Below are 16,304 nucleotides of genomic sequence, written 5' to 3'. Positions count from 1 at the left end.
TGTTTTAAACATTTAGCACAGCTGTTTCCATCAAGACAAAGCTGTAGAAAAAAATGGTGAGACTACTAGAAAATTTAGATGCTCACAAGGAAGGCAGCAGTCTTACACAGGCTGTTGGAACACCTTCCTCTGCTAAAGGAAAGACTTTCCTTTCTAGATATCTGGTGTGCTGCAAGGTATTCTCCTAGGAAGCTGGGCAACAGCTTACCCTGCCAGTACACCATACTTTTAGAGTACTGAACTCTTCTGCATGAGCATGAATAGACATGCATAGCTTAAATTTCACTCAGCAATGCAGGAAATCTGAGAAACTTACTGAGTCTGGGTGAGGTTACTTTCCACAAAGAACAGAGATACCTAGTACAAACTGCATCATTATTACCCAGGTGTTCTCAAACTACTCGCCCTGAATTTTCATACCATAAATATCCAAAAAGATCCAACTTACCTAAGTCACTCAACTGACTGTTGTACATCCCCAAGCCAAACAAGGCTTCAGCTGGAGAGGATCTCAAGTTCCAATTTATTTTTCATTTTTAAGTGCTCAACAGTGTAAGACACTCCAGACAGAACCACACACACTGTGCAAAAGTCCTTCTGTGTACATGCTAAAAGCCACCATAGGAACATAAACCCTCTGCACAGTCCTAACTTATTCTAGAAAATGGTATGAACTACATAAAAAGACTTGTATAGATTCTTGGATCACTAAAATTCTGTGATTCAGAAATGTTTTGCTTCAGAGAAGTTATTTTGTTAAATGACTTCACTGCAGCTTCAAAGACAGCAAAGTTGTTTGTGTCAGCTCCGTGCTGATGAGCAGCAAGTTCAGATACATACAACTTATCCACTAGTTAAAATAGTGTAGACAGGTTGCCAGACTTCATTTTTGTATCAAACAGTGGCTTTTCTTTCCTTCTTAACTTCTTCCTTCTCCAAATTAAAATAACAACCAAAAAAATCACTGCTTTCTCACTGGTATTTGATCATCCTACAGATGTCAAAATCCCTCATGGACTCCTCTTTCTCTCCCCTGCCCCTTCCAAGGCAGCCAAGTGCTTCTACAGCAGTATCTGGCAAGTAGTTTGGCATTCGAATTAAGAATGCTTGAGCATAAACTGTGTTCCAAAATATTTCTGGTCTCTTTTCTTAAAAACTCTCTAAGTTGAAATTAATTAAATATTAGTAATATTTCAGAGAAATATTAAACACAAAAAAATTGAGATCTGGTACTAGATATAGCCATTTCCCCTGAAACCTGCAATTAAGATTGCTTTAAGTAACTTTCTGAAAGGAAAACTCCACCCCAGATGCCATGTCTCATACATATTAACATGTTAGCTCTCATCAAAGGTCATTGCTTCACTCAAACACCAACATTTCCCTCTGACTTAAAAGTAATTCACTTACCTTGTGTCTGCATTTAAGTACAACGCCATAGGCTCCTGAAACAGAGAAGATGAGAGATAAGCCATCTCAAAAGCAGAAAAAAAGTAAAAGTGGCAAGATAAAACAGTGTTCAGCAACCTCCTAACTACAGAAGTAACATTGTTCCAAGAATTATTATTCAGAACTTACATATATAGGTTCTAAATCTCTGTACACTGAAACAATTCCATAAAAATTGCTCAAAAGTAAATGGATTTTAAAACACTGAAATTATTTTTTTTTAAATATGCTTGCAGGTAAGTTTGAGAACTTGCATTTCCCTAGTACCACTAATGAGAAATCAACACATTAAACTTTTAAAAGGAAAAAAAAAACCAAAACCACAAAAAACCCCAAGCCTCCACAAAACTATTCTTTTTCTCTTCCTTTCATTTCAGCTTCCAAACTCCTTCATCCATCTGACAAGGAAATCAGCAGAAGCTCTAGATAATAAACACGTACAAGAAAAATTGTGCAGTTGGTAGCTTATTATCATCTAAGTCAAATCTACAAAATTCTAATTAATCTTTTTTTAAGATACTACTTACCTTCACCTACAACCCCAAGGATCTCAAATTTATTCATCACATTACCAATGTTAGGAATCTTCATCAAGACAAATTCCTCTTACGGTGAGAGCCACAAAACATGGCACAAATGGGACCCTCTGAAGATTTTGCAAAAGGCAGTTGTGAAAAGGCTCTTGGGGAAAAAAACTTCCACCTTGATCAATCAGACTTCTCACACCCTCTTTTAATTTCTAGGCAATCAATAGCTTCCTGGGGAAAGAACAGAAAACAACATAATTAGTACTTTGATTTATTTCAGTAAGAGAAAGCAATGGTACACAGACATTACACCAATAGAGTCTAACAATTTTAACAGACAATTAATTTACTTCTACATTTGATGATCAGGAGAGCTTAGCAGCAGCTATAATGGACAGAGCCCACCGACACCACACATCTGACACAGCAGCTGGCCATGTAATCCCATACACAGGATGTCTATTACAATAATAACTAACTGGCATAAAGTAATTTTCTACAGAACCGAAGCAAACAAAAATGTTGTCAGGAACAACCTCAGTAAGCAAAAACAAGCTTGTCATTATTTATGGTCTGCTTGGTGTATGTTGATAGCTAGGTACAGAAACAAATTTTGTTTAGTTATTTTCTCATTTGTCCACTGTAATGATAAAAAGGAAATGGCAGAAAGAACACTCTACAGGAGAAAATAGCTTTCTACTACTATTTTCTGTGATTATTAAGAAAAAAATGAAAGGAAATTAATTTGCTAGACTGAATAGGAATGAGATTTTAAAATTATTTCCATTATCAGCTTATTTAAGAAATAGTACAGAAAAGATAATGTCTTTAAAGGTTTTTTTCCATGTTCCCCAAACACTGAAGTAATTTTTCAAATTAAGCAACTATATGTAGGGTAAAGAACAAAGTTTTTTGGCTCTTTTAGGCTTACCACTCTCTGCTATCCTATCAGAAGCTTGATTTTACTAATTCACATTGCATTTGCTCCCTTAATATTTAAGGCACATATCCCACATTCAAAAATGGGAAAAGAAAAACCCTCAACTGCTTTCACCATGAACTGGAAATATACCATCTTCACAATTCAGTGACTCAAGGACAGAACTACTCTTGAAGAACAGGATGGAAGTGAATACATTTAATTAAGTTATGTGTAATGGGTGAGTGTGACCCAATAATGCTGGGTTCAGCTCACACAAATGGGATGTCACTGTAAGCCAGGGGGGCTGGCCAAAAGCCCAGTTTTGACATGGTCATACACAACAAAAGGACAACCCAAGGGTGGGGAGGAATCACAATGACATTTGCTTCAGCAAGACACAGGCAGATCATGTGGGGAGGGGTTGTTAGTTTAGAAGCAACTCCAGAGTTAATCAACCATGGTGATTTGAAAATAAAGCAGTGAGTTCCACATTAAAGGGATAGTTGGGGTTTTCTGGTTTGCTTTTGTTTTTTAGAAAAAGCTGTCCAGTCCTTTATTAATTATTTCAGTGGTTTAATTTACTCTTTTAATTAATCAGTTTTTTTCTTCACTGGTGAATTGTACAAAATACTCTTTCCTTTCCCTTCCATATGTTCTCCTCCTATTTCATTTGGCATCTCCTCACAAAAGCCTTTTTGCTGTTTGTCCAGACTTTCTGGTTACACTAACGAACTTAAAAAAATGAGGTGCTGGAAAAACAGGAGCATCTGCTCAGCTGCACCCATCAACAGGAGAACAGAGCCCACACTGAGCTGCTTCAGCTTTCTGCTGGAACAGGCTGGTGCCAGGCACAGGGTGCAGCTGGCTGTCCCCATGCTGCAGCTGAGTGACAGAAATACTGCCACAGGGACCCTGAAACAACCAGAGATGCCACGATAACGCAAGTGAGACACAACAGAACCAGTCAGCCAAGCTCAGAACAGCAAAATTACTTGCCAGAAAGAAAGGAAAAGTCAGTAAACATATATTGTTTTCTATCAGCACTATTCAGTAACATCACCAAATCTGTTACTTCAGTTCCCAACATTATTCACCGACAAGTCCTACCAGAAATTAGTTTGTGATAAATTGATTACTCTCATTCTTCCTAACAGTGTGCACAATACTTCCTAGATATATGATGAAACAGTAAAGAAACTTATGAGATAATGTACCAAAAGCTCAAGAAGAAATTAAGATGCAGTTTCCTTTTTCCCTCATTCATAATTTCTAAATTTCTCATAAACTATTTAAAGCTATACAGGCCTGCAGCTTGTGAACCACTATTTTTATTTTCAGTTCTGCAAGTTTATTCAGTATGAATTCTAGTTTTTTATTGGGAACAAAGGTTAGACTTGGAAGCAGCTAATCTTCCTTTCTGAAATCCCCCAGCTGGGGAGGTTGTGGATCCCCAACCCCAGCAGTGTTAAAGGCCAGGCTGGATAAGCATCCTGAATAGTGGGAGGTGTTCCTGCACATGGCAGGGTTGGGAGAAGATGATCTTTAAGGTCCCTGCTAACTCTTAAAATTCTATGGTTCTATGAAATTCAATGCTGTATATCCTCTCCCCACTGATCACATATCACCTTCCCTTTTCACTTCATAGAGGAGCCACAGAAAGCTGATCCCCTGCTACCCCTGAATTCATGGCACCTAGAGAAGCATTTGCAAGTCCTTAAAGATAAAATCCTGCCAACCCACTTAGTGATTTTCACTCACCATTGGTGACACACTTCAGCTGGCCCAAAGAAACACACAAAGCATCTTCCCTGATTGTCCCCAAAGCGCATCGGGAGTGACTGACACCACAGGGAACACAGGGGGCTCCCGAAAGCAAACTGCACCTGAGCGAGCCCCTCTTCTACACTGGCCCCAGGCAGCTCTGTGCCCAGTTCTGCTGAGGGCACTTTATGAGAACTTCATCTTGAAATTAAAAGGAAATTAGTGAAAGATGACTAGTGACACACAGCAGTAGTATGGGTTCATATACAAACACTTTTTGCCCCAACTCTTCTGCCTCAAACTGGGCTATAATTCAAACTTTAGTGAAGTTAGACTAGTTAGACCCATTTAATCTCTAGACTATAAAATTTATATGCTTATTTGAGATCTCTGTCTTCAAAAGCTGCTGAAAGATTAAAATCAAGCTGCTAAAATATTTTTTCAGTGGCAGTAGCCACTATTTGGGATTCTTCTGTTTTTCAAAAGGCACTGGCCTTGTTAAGAGTGTTTTGAAAATCACTGATTCTTGCAGGGAATCTGGTAACATGAACTCAAAACTCCATGAATGACACAGAGTCTTAATGATTGTCAGAGTGAGTAACTGTAATAACAAAAACAAGGAAAAACCCTAGAAGGTCAAACAAAAGCTTAAGGAAAACAGAAGCTTAAAAAAGTCATTTCCAGAGAGTTATCCACAGCAAGAACTACTTTATTCTGTAACTTAGTGAGGACAGGCTGGATTCTTTCAAGCTGAACACTGGAAATAGCAAGGAAAACCTCAGCTAATAGCAAGGAAAACTTAATAGCTGCCACAATTTCATTCTTTGCACTGAGTGCCACACTGGTCTGTTTTCCTGAGCTGTTTGCTGTCTAGAACAACCCTTGCAGAGGTGGAAACAAGGCCATCGTTTACCTCTTTTGAGCCTTTGGGCTCTCAGTATGGAAAAAGAATCATTCTCCTAATATCCCTTTCTAAGGCAGCCAGATTCACAGCACATCAACAATTTTATGAATTAAACCAACAGATCTCTGAGATGCTCTCAACATTGACATGATATTCTACAAAAAGCAGAGCCAACTCAGCAAAGTGAAATGTCATGAGATGAACACAAAAAAATTAGTTTTGTTTAATCCAGAAGTGTAACAGTGTGAGATTTTAATACAAAAGTAGCTGTTCTGCAATAGCATGAAAGGCTTATATGTAAATCCCAGAAAACATATAAACATTTTCAAACTGAGTATACAGAATACTACAGCATTATGTACCTGAACATTTGAATTTAAATTAAAGCAGTGGGGAAAACCCCCAGCTTCTTCATAACTCCTTTTCCCTTCAGGACCATTAAGAATTCTAGTGCATCACCCAAAAGCATCAGACTTAACCACTCAACCCAAAGCCTTAATGCTAAGTAGAAATGCTATTCTTTATTTCATAATCATCAATATCTGTGTGGAGAGAGAAGCACTTTTTACACAATTAGATTTTAGTAGATGCACTTAGTGAGAATAATGAAACATGAGGTAGATGTTTGGTTTCACAAAACATAGAGAAGTAAATTTGTTCTAGAAATACAGTTAAATTTGTATATCTTCATCTTGAAAATCAAGTATTCAGTTAATTTCATTTATCATGACAGAAAGAATTCAATCTACATCCTGCTGAACTTAGTTACAAACTTCTACCTGACTTCAAAGTATGTGCTTTTAAACTCAAACTTCTTCCCAGCAGATAATACACCCCTCTTGCTCTTCTAACACAAAAAGTAACTTAATCTGTTTTATTTATTATGTTTACCCACAACTAGGAATTTCTAGAGGCTGATTTACATTTTCCTCTGTGCATTAACAAAACAGCAGGTTCCTACACAAATGTAAAGAACTTATACCATACCACCTTTGATGGTTATGCATTAATATACACCCTGGCATGTCTTCTGTCAAACAAGGTTCATGGATGAAAGAAGCATTAACCACTTCTGTCAGCAATGATGCATCATTCAGCACCTTTACTCTTCCTCCCCAATACACATGTAGCTCTATTCATTGAGGTTTTCCAGGAAAACCTCAGTTAGATTTACAAGCACCCAATTCAGTGTTAGAGCAGGTGACAAGGTAAAGAAAATAGGTGAGATTTTTTTTTTTTTCTGGATTTATTGATCCTGAGGAATGTGTCACGTTCATTATAAGGAATTACTGATCAGGAAGAAAAAAAATCAGTATATGAAAAGCTGTCAGGAGGAAGCCAGCAGTAACATTCTGACTTAAGGAATGGAGAGAAAAATAATAATCCAATCATACTCATAGTGACATTGTACCAATCTCACTCCATAATTTGGAAAAAAAGCTACCACTTCATTTTTCCATTTTATGGAGGGACAGTAGACCTTCTAAATGAGATAAGATTCTGGAGAAAGAGCCATCAAGATTTCACAATATGAAGAAATCCACAACAAGGAAGATGAAAAAAAGAATAAGCTAAGGAGATAAAAATCAACAATAACTTAACAATTATAACAAGCCATTTTTCATACTCAAAACTTCAATCTATCCTCCTCTGCTCATAAGAAAAAATTAGGAATGAAAAGAACAGCTGGTGAAAATAAATACAAAATGTAGAAAGCTGTCAAAGTTGAACAAATTATGTAAAAGCAAAACATCAAGGTTCCTTGCACAAGCTCACAGATTTTAAAATTCAGTTCCAGAAAGCTTTTCTTGACATTGCTAATATCAGCATTGGAACCTGACTTCACCATTGCTGGTTTTTGGAGAATTTGCTTGGGGTTTTTTGGTTTTGGGTTTTTTAATAGCTGTTGATACACCAAAACCTGCAAATGCATCTGAATGATTACACATCAATGGAAGGCATCATCACTTAACTGGCATAAAGGCAACAGATCTCCATGGCCACGGGGCCAGCAGTGCATGGGGGAAGAACCTGAACAAAGTTCCCATCCTGCAGCAAGCAAACAACTAGAAAAAGGGTGAATCAGTTCCCAACTATTCAAGATACCTGTTTGGTTAAATTCCTAATGGAAAACTGAGCTTGAAGGCCAGGGAAGAAATAATGACTTGGTTTGCTGTATCTTGTTCTATGAGTGCTCGTTTTTTTGTATCCAAGTACAGATTCAAAAATAAATTCAGCTCATCCTGGATATATGAACTAAATTCACTTCTCTGAGTTAAAACACAGGATTCACGATCTTCCCTAACAGCTGTGGCCAACTCAAAAAGAGTGGGTGCTTAGCAGGATGCTTCTAAGACCATACTGACAAATAAGCAGACTGATTATGAAAGCACTGAGCACAAAAGCAGCTCCCATGAGTCATAACAGGAGGACAGGAAAGACAATTTTGCTTCCATTTTAGTCTTGCTCTCCAGCAAGAACCTCAACAAGAGAGTCTATTGTGGGTATGACAGCTTCTTACGCACTTGATGCCGGTCTTGGCGCATGCTGGGGGGGCCTCACTGTACCTGTGGCAGCTGTGGGGGAAAATCATCAGTGTGCACAGGATAAAACTCCCAGCAGCAACCTGGGAAACCCAAAGCCTTTGCAGTCTCTTCTGGCACAAGCTCCCTGACACTTTACACTTTCATTTCTATCCAATACAAGTGTCCAACATTTGTAGTTGAAGTAAAAGCACACTTTGGCTTAGTGATGTATTCTTAGGCAAAGAGAAATAATTTTTTTTTTTTTTTTAGATAATAGAAGGTTTTATTTTATAACAGAATAGCTTGTTGTGGAAGAAACTAATATTTTTTTATCTGACACAATATTTGTAGTGGTCTCCTTGGAAGTTGGCTCTTGATTTTAATCTTTCCTTCTCTCTTCTCAGAATACCAGTCTCCAGTAATATCCTATATTAATTTGTCATGTTGCCTATGATTTAGTCCCATATTATTTTTGACAATCTGCCATGGACTTTAAATCCTCAATATAATATTACAAAATAATATTAAAGACTTTTTCATCTTTAGAAGCACCAAAAAAAAGCTGGTATTTTCAGTTACACATCAGGGCTCACTTTGCAGCTAATTCCAATGTTTAAAGATACATTCTTAGGAATAAGAAGGAAGGAAAAAAGGCACGAGGGCAGAGGGTGTTCCTGTCCAAGAAAAGTACAATATATTCTCTTGAAGGGGACACGCTAGAAGCAGCCAGCCAGCTGGAGCTCTGCTCTGGAGCCTGAGCTCAGCGGGGCAGCTGTGGAAGAACGGAGCTCCTGAGAGTGCCCACCACGCTCCGCGCCCCTGGCAGCCTCTGGCATCCCCTGGCACCGCCAGCTTCCTCTGCACAAGGGCAGCAGCCCCGACCTGCCCTGCACAAAACAACACAGGCACAAGTGCTGGCCACTTCAGGAAAAGTCCTCTGATGCCTCTTAACTGCATCAGCCACTGAGTCTCCCATACGTGCACACACAAAGCATGCTGGTGATTGTGTGAGACTGAAATTCTGCTAATCTGACAAAGTTTTCCCCCTCCTTCCAACCCAGTTTTGTCTTCATTGTTCTAAAAATAACTCCCATTCACATTCTAAAAGTCAGATGTTCCTCGCTGCACTGTATTTGGCTGAGATGGATCTTTCTCATAAGAGTACAGAAAAGTAAAGGTGAATAAAAAGTATTTATAAATAGCAAACAAATGCCAAAACTAAATTCTGTGGGCATTCCAATGCAGATCAAAACAACTGCAATGACTACTCTTCTTGTAATCTTCAAGCATATAATTAAATACAGATGACTGGTTCACTATCTGAACCAAATAGGAAGAAAAAAACAACCCAAGAAATCCCTTTTTCTTTGAAAAGGGCATGTCAAATACATAGAACAAACAAAAGTATGAGATGGGAGCCCCCCAAAACCTAGTACTAAATTACGAATAAAATACGATACATACAAATGAACAGCACTACATTCTACACTATAAAATTATTTATCATTGCTTCTTCATGCATTTTCCAAGCAAATAATTAGAAACATTTTGTTTAAATAATAATGATCTACCTTATACAATGTTAACCCTGAAAAGAATGCCATCAAAAGTTTTGAAAAACAGACAAAAAGAAGCCACTCAACAACTAATGGTCCTAAGACAGGTTATTTCAAGAATAAATTCTTATTAGTATGCAGGCATATGTGCAGGAGCACATTGAAAGAAAAAACTGAAAGATTTATCACAGGGTCTTCTGTCACTAAAGTCATTACAAGTGATTAAAATATGTGGTGGACAAATGGGGTACATTGGGGTTTTGTGGGGGAGTGCTGGAGGATTTTGTAATAATTTCGTTTAGGTTTGACTTACTTTTTAATTCCATCAATCTCAAAGCAGATTGGTTAAAAAAACCCCAAAGAAATTAAAACCTATAGAAACATCTCTCCATATGAAGTTTCATCTGAATTTGAAGATATTGCTACTAATTCACTGTGTGAAACTCTATTACAAGGTATTTGCTCCAGTTTTACCAGCCAGGAATTGAACAGAGTATGATTAGTACTAAAAGTGTAAAAGTGTACTAAACGTGTTTATTTTACACTTCATAGTTGGGGCTTTTTTAAGATGAGTATTACCAGAGTAACTGAACACTAACCATGTTTAAATTCAAGATGAGTTTTGCTACGCTTTCTAGTTGGAAAAAAAACCCCATTAAACTCACACAGGTGAATAAATCAATTAACTAAAACCCAAGTCAAGAAGACTTATCTCCAAAGTGGCTCAGACTGCATTAAGAGGTTATGACCATCACAACAAGATGAAGTTCAATAAAAAAGAATCACATTCCAGATGAAGAAGACAAAAAAAAAACTTAACCAATTAACAATTCCCCTAAATTAACATTATTTCTTAATTGTTAACTGTTAGTAATATCACAACTTATTAACATAAGCTTCCTTGAAGCAGAGGATAAAAGCTTAGAGTGTTCTGGAATGTCTCACTACAGAAGCAGCAGCAATGTATCATGGACCAAAGACAATTTGAGGGAGGACTCTGAACATTAAACTGAAAACTCTGAAATAAAGTTTGTGTTCAATGCAAATCCACTGCAGAGAAAGTGCAGCAATAGAGCGTTGACTTGTGCTGTCAGGACAGATGTCCTCGTGCTGAGCCACCTAGAACACCTTCAGGCAGAGGAACTTCAGTTTGCTAAATTACTGGAAACATTTTTGGAAGATATATTAAGATGACCCACTCAATTTGCAATATGTGCAAGCAATTTTCCAGTAGAGAAAAAAAAAAGGCAAGAAACAAAAGCACAAATTTAATGTGGTGATGTCATCCAAAGGCAGCAGAAAAATAAATATTCATTATACTCTCTCTCCCCTCTCCAGCCAAGAACACAGATAAGGAATTGGCTGGCTGGAGTTGTGGTCAATGGCTCCATGTTCCAGATGGAAGTTGGGATGAGTGGTGTTCCTCAGGGCTCTGTGCTGAGTCCAGTGCACTTCAGTGCCTTTATCCCTGACATGGACAGTGAGATGGAGTGCACCTCAGAATGCCTACAGAAGCCGAGTGGTACAGCTGACACAACAGAAGGACAAGATGACATCCAGAGGGACCTGGAAAAACTTGAGGAGCCCATGAGAACCTCATGAAGTTCCACAAGTCCAAGGACAAGGTGTGGCAACGGGTCAGGGCAAACCCAGACTGCAAAACAGGGCTGTGAGAAGTAGTCATGGAGAGCAGCCCTGCAGAGAAGGACATGGGGTTCCTGTGGATCAAGAGCTACATATGAGCCAACAAGTGTGCACCTGGGCACACTGGGCTGCAGCAAAAGCCAGCAGGTCAAGGGAGGGGATTCTGCCCTGGTGAGAGCCCAGCTGGGCAGCTGTGTCCAGCTGTGGGGTCCTCAGCACAAGAGAAACGTGAACATACCAGAGCAGGTATGGAGGAGGCCACACACAAAGATGGTCAGAGAGCTGGAGCACATTTCCTTCAGACAAGCTGAGAGAGCTGGGGCTGTTCAGCATGGAAAAGACCCTGGGGAGACGGGGCTGGAACAAGGTGGGCACTGAGGTCCCTTCCAACCAAGCCCTTCATGATGCTCTGAGGAGCTGAGCAGACACAGCGACTTTGGTGACAGTGGATGGCCAAGGTCAACCCCACACAGATTCCTAGCTGTAAAGACATAATCATGATGTTGTTGTCTTTTCCTCTCCTGCCTATTTCAACTGATGGTTGCATTCTTGGGTGTTGTCTTTAATTTGATGTTAAGCTCTTTGATGAGGAAACTTTTTGCTATCTTGAAGGCCTCTGGTGGTGTTATAAAGTAACTAAGATATAATGTTTGAAACCATGCTGTGGTAATGGTTTTTGGCATGAACAGTATGCTGTGGTAAAATATGAGTCTTAAGGTAAGTGAAAGTCTTACCAGAAAACTCAGGAAAAAGCTTCAAAATAACTAGGAGGCAATTTGATCCATTTCTGGAAACAGGATGTCTTAATACTTTAATTTTTTAAATAATAAACAATGTCATTTCAATGCCAGCTTCTATAATCACTTTAAAAAAATAAGTAAAGTAATAGCTCCTCTTTTGATTTCAGCCCAGTGGTTTCCATTTTGTAGCTAAAAGAAAGAAAATGCAAATATTCTAAATCTCACATAACACAAAAACTATCCTCATAATTAAAAGTACAACCATTCAGACTAACTTTCTTAATACAAATGCAGTCTGTACTTGCTCTATACCTTCATCAACCACCATTAATACACTGGTAAAACATGCATACTCAACGAATTTTGCCTAACTGGTATTTTTGTCCACACTATTATTCTGACAAAAATGTCTCTAAAGTAAATCAAGGAGTTTACTACTGAAGGCATGAACTACCCCCCCAAAAATAAATAAAAAGTAAAAGGATATTATTTACAGTTTAATCTAAAGAGAAGAATCATCCAGATTAGAAGCTTAGGTATCAATGGAAAAATATTGAAACACAAATAGGAAATGGCAGGTCCATGGCCTTTCTCCCACAGAGAAAGGCAAGGCAAGCAGAATGTCTCCTGCTCTGCTGACAGCTTCTTGCTTGAGAGATTCCCATGACAGCAAAAGCATGTCTGGATATGTAAGTGACCCAAAAGAGGACCTGAAAAACAGGTCCCGAGAAAAAGGACATACATCTAAACAGTAAATAATGCTGGCAGACCTACCAGAAGAAAGGCAATAAAAAAACCTCATAATCCTAATTTTCATCCTTCATTTGTTTTTCTATCCTTTGAGTCTTCCAAGTTTAATTATGGAGTGTGGAAGGTGGGAGGAGGAGAAGGGAAAAAAGAGGGAAGGCAATGCTCCTGGCAAAGGACAAGAAGGGTGGGAGAGGGAGGAAGAGAAGGGAAACTACTGCAGGGAGTCACAAGAGAAGACAGTAAAAGACTGGCATATGGAGAAGTGCTGAAATGAAAGAAGAAAACAAAATTCTAAGGACAAGATGCTTCAGGCATGAGCGATGAGTTCATCATGGTATTTGAGATTTATATTAGTTTATAAAAAATACAGACTTGCAGCATCCAAAAGTCAATATTTGCATAACTGACTTTCTTGTTTCTTATATATCTAGTTAGTTCTTGAACAAACAGGCTTCTAATATTCAGGGAAATAAAAGTAACTTGGGAGATATGAACGCAGAAAAATACACCCAGAAAAATACTGTCATTTATTTCCTGCCAAGGACAAGTAAAAACTACTAAGAAAATAAAGACTAGCAACAATATAGGGCACACCATGTCTCAGAGGGTTAAACAGAACTTCCCAAAATCCAGTTATACCTACTGACAAAGGCTGTAGGGAGATGCTGAGGTGAAAGACACTAAATCAAAAATGAAACAGCTGTCTTTTGCTTGCAAGTAAGCTGTACAGAACCATGTACATAAATAGACAGGCTTGAATATTGGTCATCAAGGACCTAGATGGATATCGAGCCATTTCCTCAGCCCCATGGGCAGCAATCACAGAGCAGCAGCACACTGAGCCCAGGCCCAACCCAGCACATCCAAACCCAGCAGCCACTGCTCAGCAGGCAGGGAGGCAAGGCAAAGATTACAGATTTAACCACACCACATCACTGGTTTCCACTAATGTTCTCTTTGTGCCTTTCCAACATTAGAAGAATCATCTCCACCTTCCTTTGGAATCCAGATAGAACGGGTGATATGCTATTTGCTCAGACAAAAAGTCAGAAATAATGCTTGTAATCTCTTTTGCATTATACCACTTTCTTTGTTGCTGAGGCTACATATGAAACCAATTCAAATGCAAGTTTAACATTTAGGACTTTTTGTGGCGCTAGACATGCAGTTTATGTTCCCCTCCACTAAGATGTCAAAAAGCCCAAACAAACACAGCCCACCAAAACACCAGTTTACAGAGCTGAACACCTACTGCTGGAAAGAGATTTTTCTAATATACAGGACATCCCCCCACAGCCACAATGAAGAGAGCTAAAAGGCAATCAAGTAATGTAAAGAGTCTCCCTCCTGAGCAGACATTTCAAATACAGATGTTAAACGAATTTCACAGTCTATTTGCATCCATTTTCCAACTGATCAAAATACTTCATAGTTTAGAATAACTCTATTTCTCTGCTTGTATGGTCAGACATTTTTAAAAAACAAAATACTTTCAAAAAAATTTGCACAATATTTTGCAACAAAATGCAGCTCAAGTACTGTTTCCCACTGCAAGGTATTTACTAGACTGCAGTAATTCTCCTAACACTTTTAAAGCTTGAAACACACCTTCGTTGAATGCTATGAGTCAGTTTTAATGACAGTGTTATGTTCTATTGCTCTGTAGCTTATGCAAGAGAATGAATTTGCATTATGTACCCAACTTTAGAAGCCACCTTCTCTTCTCCTTTGTTAATACTGAATAAAGGTAAAAAAAGGGCTATATTCTCTGCCTGCTTCTTATTGTTTTAAAAGAATAAATCTAGTTAGCTGTCTGTAATGAAAAATGGACATAAAATTTGTTGTATGAATTGTCACTGTATGAATATGGGGGAGGGGGGGTGTTTTGAGGGGGATAAGGGATTTTCTAGAAAGCCAGAATACAGAAAAAAGAGTGAAAATTTTCTCATTTAGTAGTATTTCAGAAGTTTAAACTGCTTTTTCTGCATGGAAACTAATAGTTAACTTCAGAAGAAGGAAAATAAAACAGTCTAAAATGCTAATTCAAGGGAGGGGGGAAAAAAGAGGGAGCAAAAAGACTATCATTAGGGTGGGGGTGTGCAATACCTTCGTCTTCTTCAAGAAATTCAACAAGAAAAGTTGTAGCACATCTCTTTCTACTATGGGTCTTTTAGTCCAGACAATGGTCCAGCTTTATTATGCTTTTCTTTCATTTGCTTTCTTCTCTCACTTAAAGTTCCCCAACTCCTCACCCCACTCCCCTCCCCCAGCACAGTACCTCATACTTATGTTGGGTAATTTTGGGGAAGTTTTTGTTCTTTTGGGTTTTTCAAACAAGATTACACTTCACTCAGCCCAACAAAATGAGGGTTTGGCCAATTTTGCCAGAGATAAGACTGGCAAATTTTTAACTGGCTTGCATGCAAACTGACGCCAAAATTCCTCACAAATATCCTTGCTGCACAGACATACAAGGTCAAACATTTTTTTCTTATCTCTGCAGATTATACATATATATACACACAGAGAGAAATGTACATATGCATGCACCTTCCTTTAGCAACAGGGAACAAAGTCCACCTTCCAGAAAATGTAATTTCTTAGAAGTTCAAACTAAATGACCACCTTTCTTGTCTTTATTCAAACTAATTGGGAATTAAATGGATTATCTTTTCTACTCTTTCTACTTTCTAGAAATGAATCATACTTAAGGCAAAAGCTTCACTGAAATTATAACTTACTCTCTTTTTAGCACTTTTAAACAGATCCTAGATTCCCAAGCAAGAAAAAGGTAATTTACTTTTTACTATTTTTAGTCTAAGTTCATAAGGTAAACTCTACAAAAATGAAGAAATTGTCTGATGGACATCTTCCTCCATGGTTGGAAGATCTCCTATAAACGGCTATGCTATTACAGTAACAAATGAGATTTTTGCATTGCAAAAAAAAAAAAACACCAAGAAAAGCAGATTTCTCATATACCAGTGGACTGAAACACTGCTACAGACCACTGCTTTCTGAAAGCTCTACACAGAAAACACTTGTAAAATAAAGCAACTCTTTGGACTGAAGAAATTATATGCTTCACAAACCTGTAGAGACAGCAGCTGATGAATTAACAAAGGACCATCACCCACACGAGGGTAAAACAGATCCGTGGATCACGCTCTGCCCAGCACATTGGAGAACAATATTCACTTTTATGAAACAACTGTAAGGAAAATGTCAACTGTCTCCAGCAGTAAAAGAGTCAATTTCTCAAAATAGAAGGTCTGTCATTATTGCCATGAGATGTGAACACAAATTAAACTGCCATCTTTATTAATTTGCAAGTAAAAACAGAGAGAGGCAAAATCTAATACCATTCTGATCTTGTTTGGGGGTGTGAGGAGGAGGTATCAGCTCTCTTCTTTTACTTATGTAAAAGCAAGCCTTTTTTTTTTTCCTTCTCTTAGAACTTCTCCATATAGTACTTGAATCTGCTCCAATAACAAGCTCTCAATTCATTTCAGAAATATATTCTAGC

The 16,304-nt window shown here is 38.2% G+C and overlaps 1 protein-coding gene across 2 annotated transcripts in view; it reads right to left on the bottom strand.

The window, feature by feature from the left end:
- Positions 1 to 16,304, bottom strand: part of CDKL5 (cyclin dependent kinase like 5) — a 130,778-nt gene that overhangs the window by 80,427 nt on the left and 34,047 nt on the right. For both annotated transcript variants that reach the window (XM_059493898.1, XM_059493899.1), the window contains exons 2-3: positions 1,977 to 2,207; positions 1,411 to 1,445 (exon numbers count right to left, since the gene is read on the bottom strand). In XM_059493898.1, the coding sequence (XP_059349881.1) occupies positions 1,411 to 1,445; positions 1,977 to 2,040 (99 nt within the window). In that variant the 5' untranslated portion in view covers positions 2,041 to 2,207. The remainder of the gene's footprint in view (positions 1 to 1,410; positions 1,446 to 1,976; positions 2,208 to 16,304) is intronic.

This window comes from Ammospiza nelsoni, chromosome 2 (assembly GCF_027579445.1).
Source record: "Ammospiza nelsoni isolate bAmmNel1 chromosome 2, bAmmNel1.pri, whole genome shotgun sequence".
In the NCBI taxonomy this organism is placed as follows: Eukaryota; Metazoa; Chordata; class Aves; order Passeriformes; family Passerellidae; genus Ammospiza; species Ammospiza nelsoni.
This window is presented reverse-complemented; position numbering and strand designations above follow the sequence as displayed.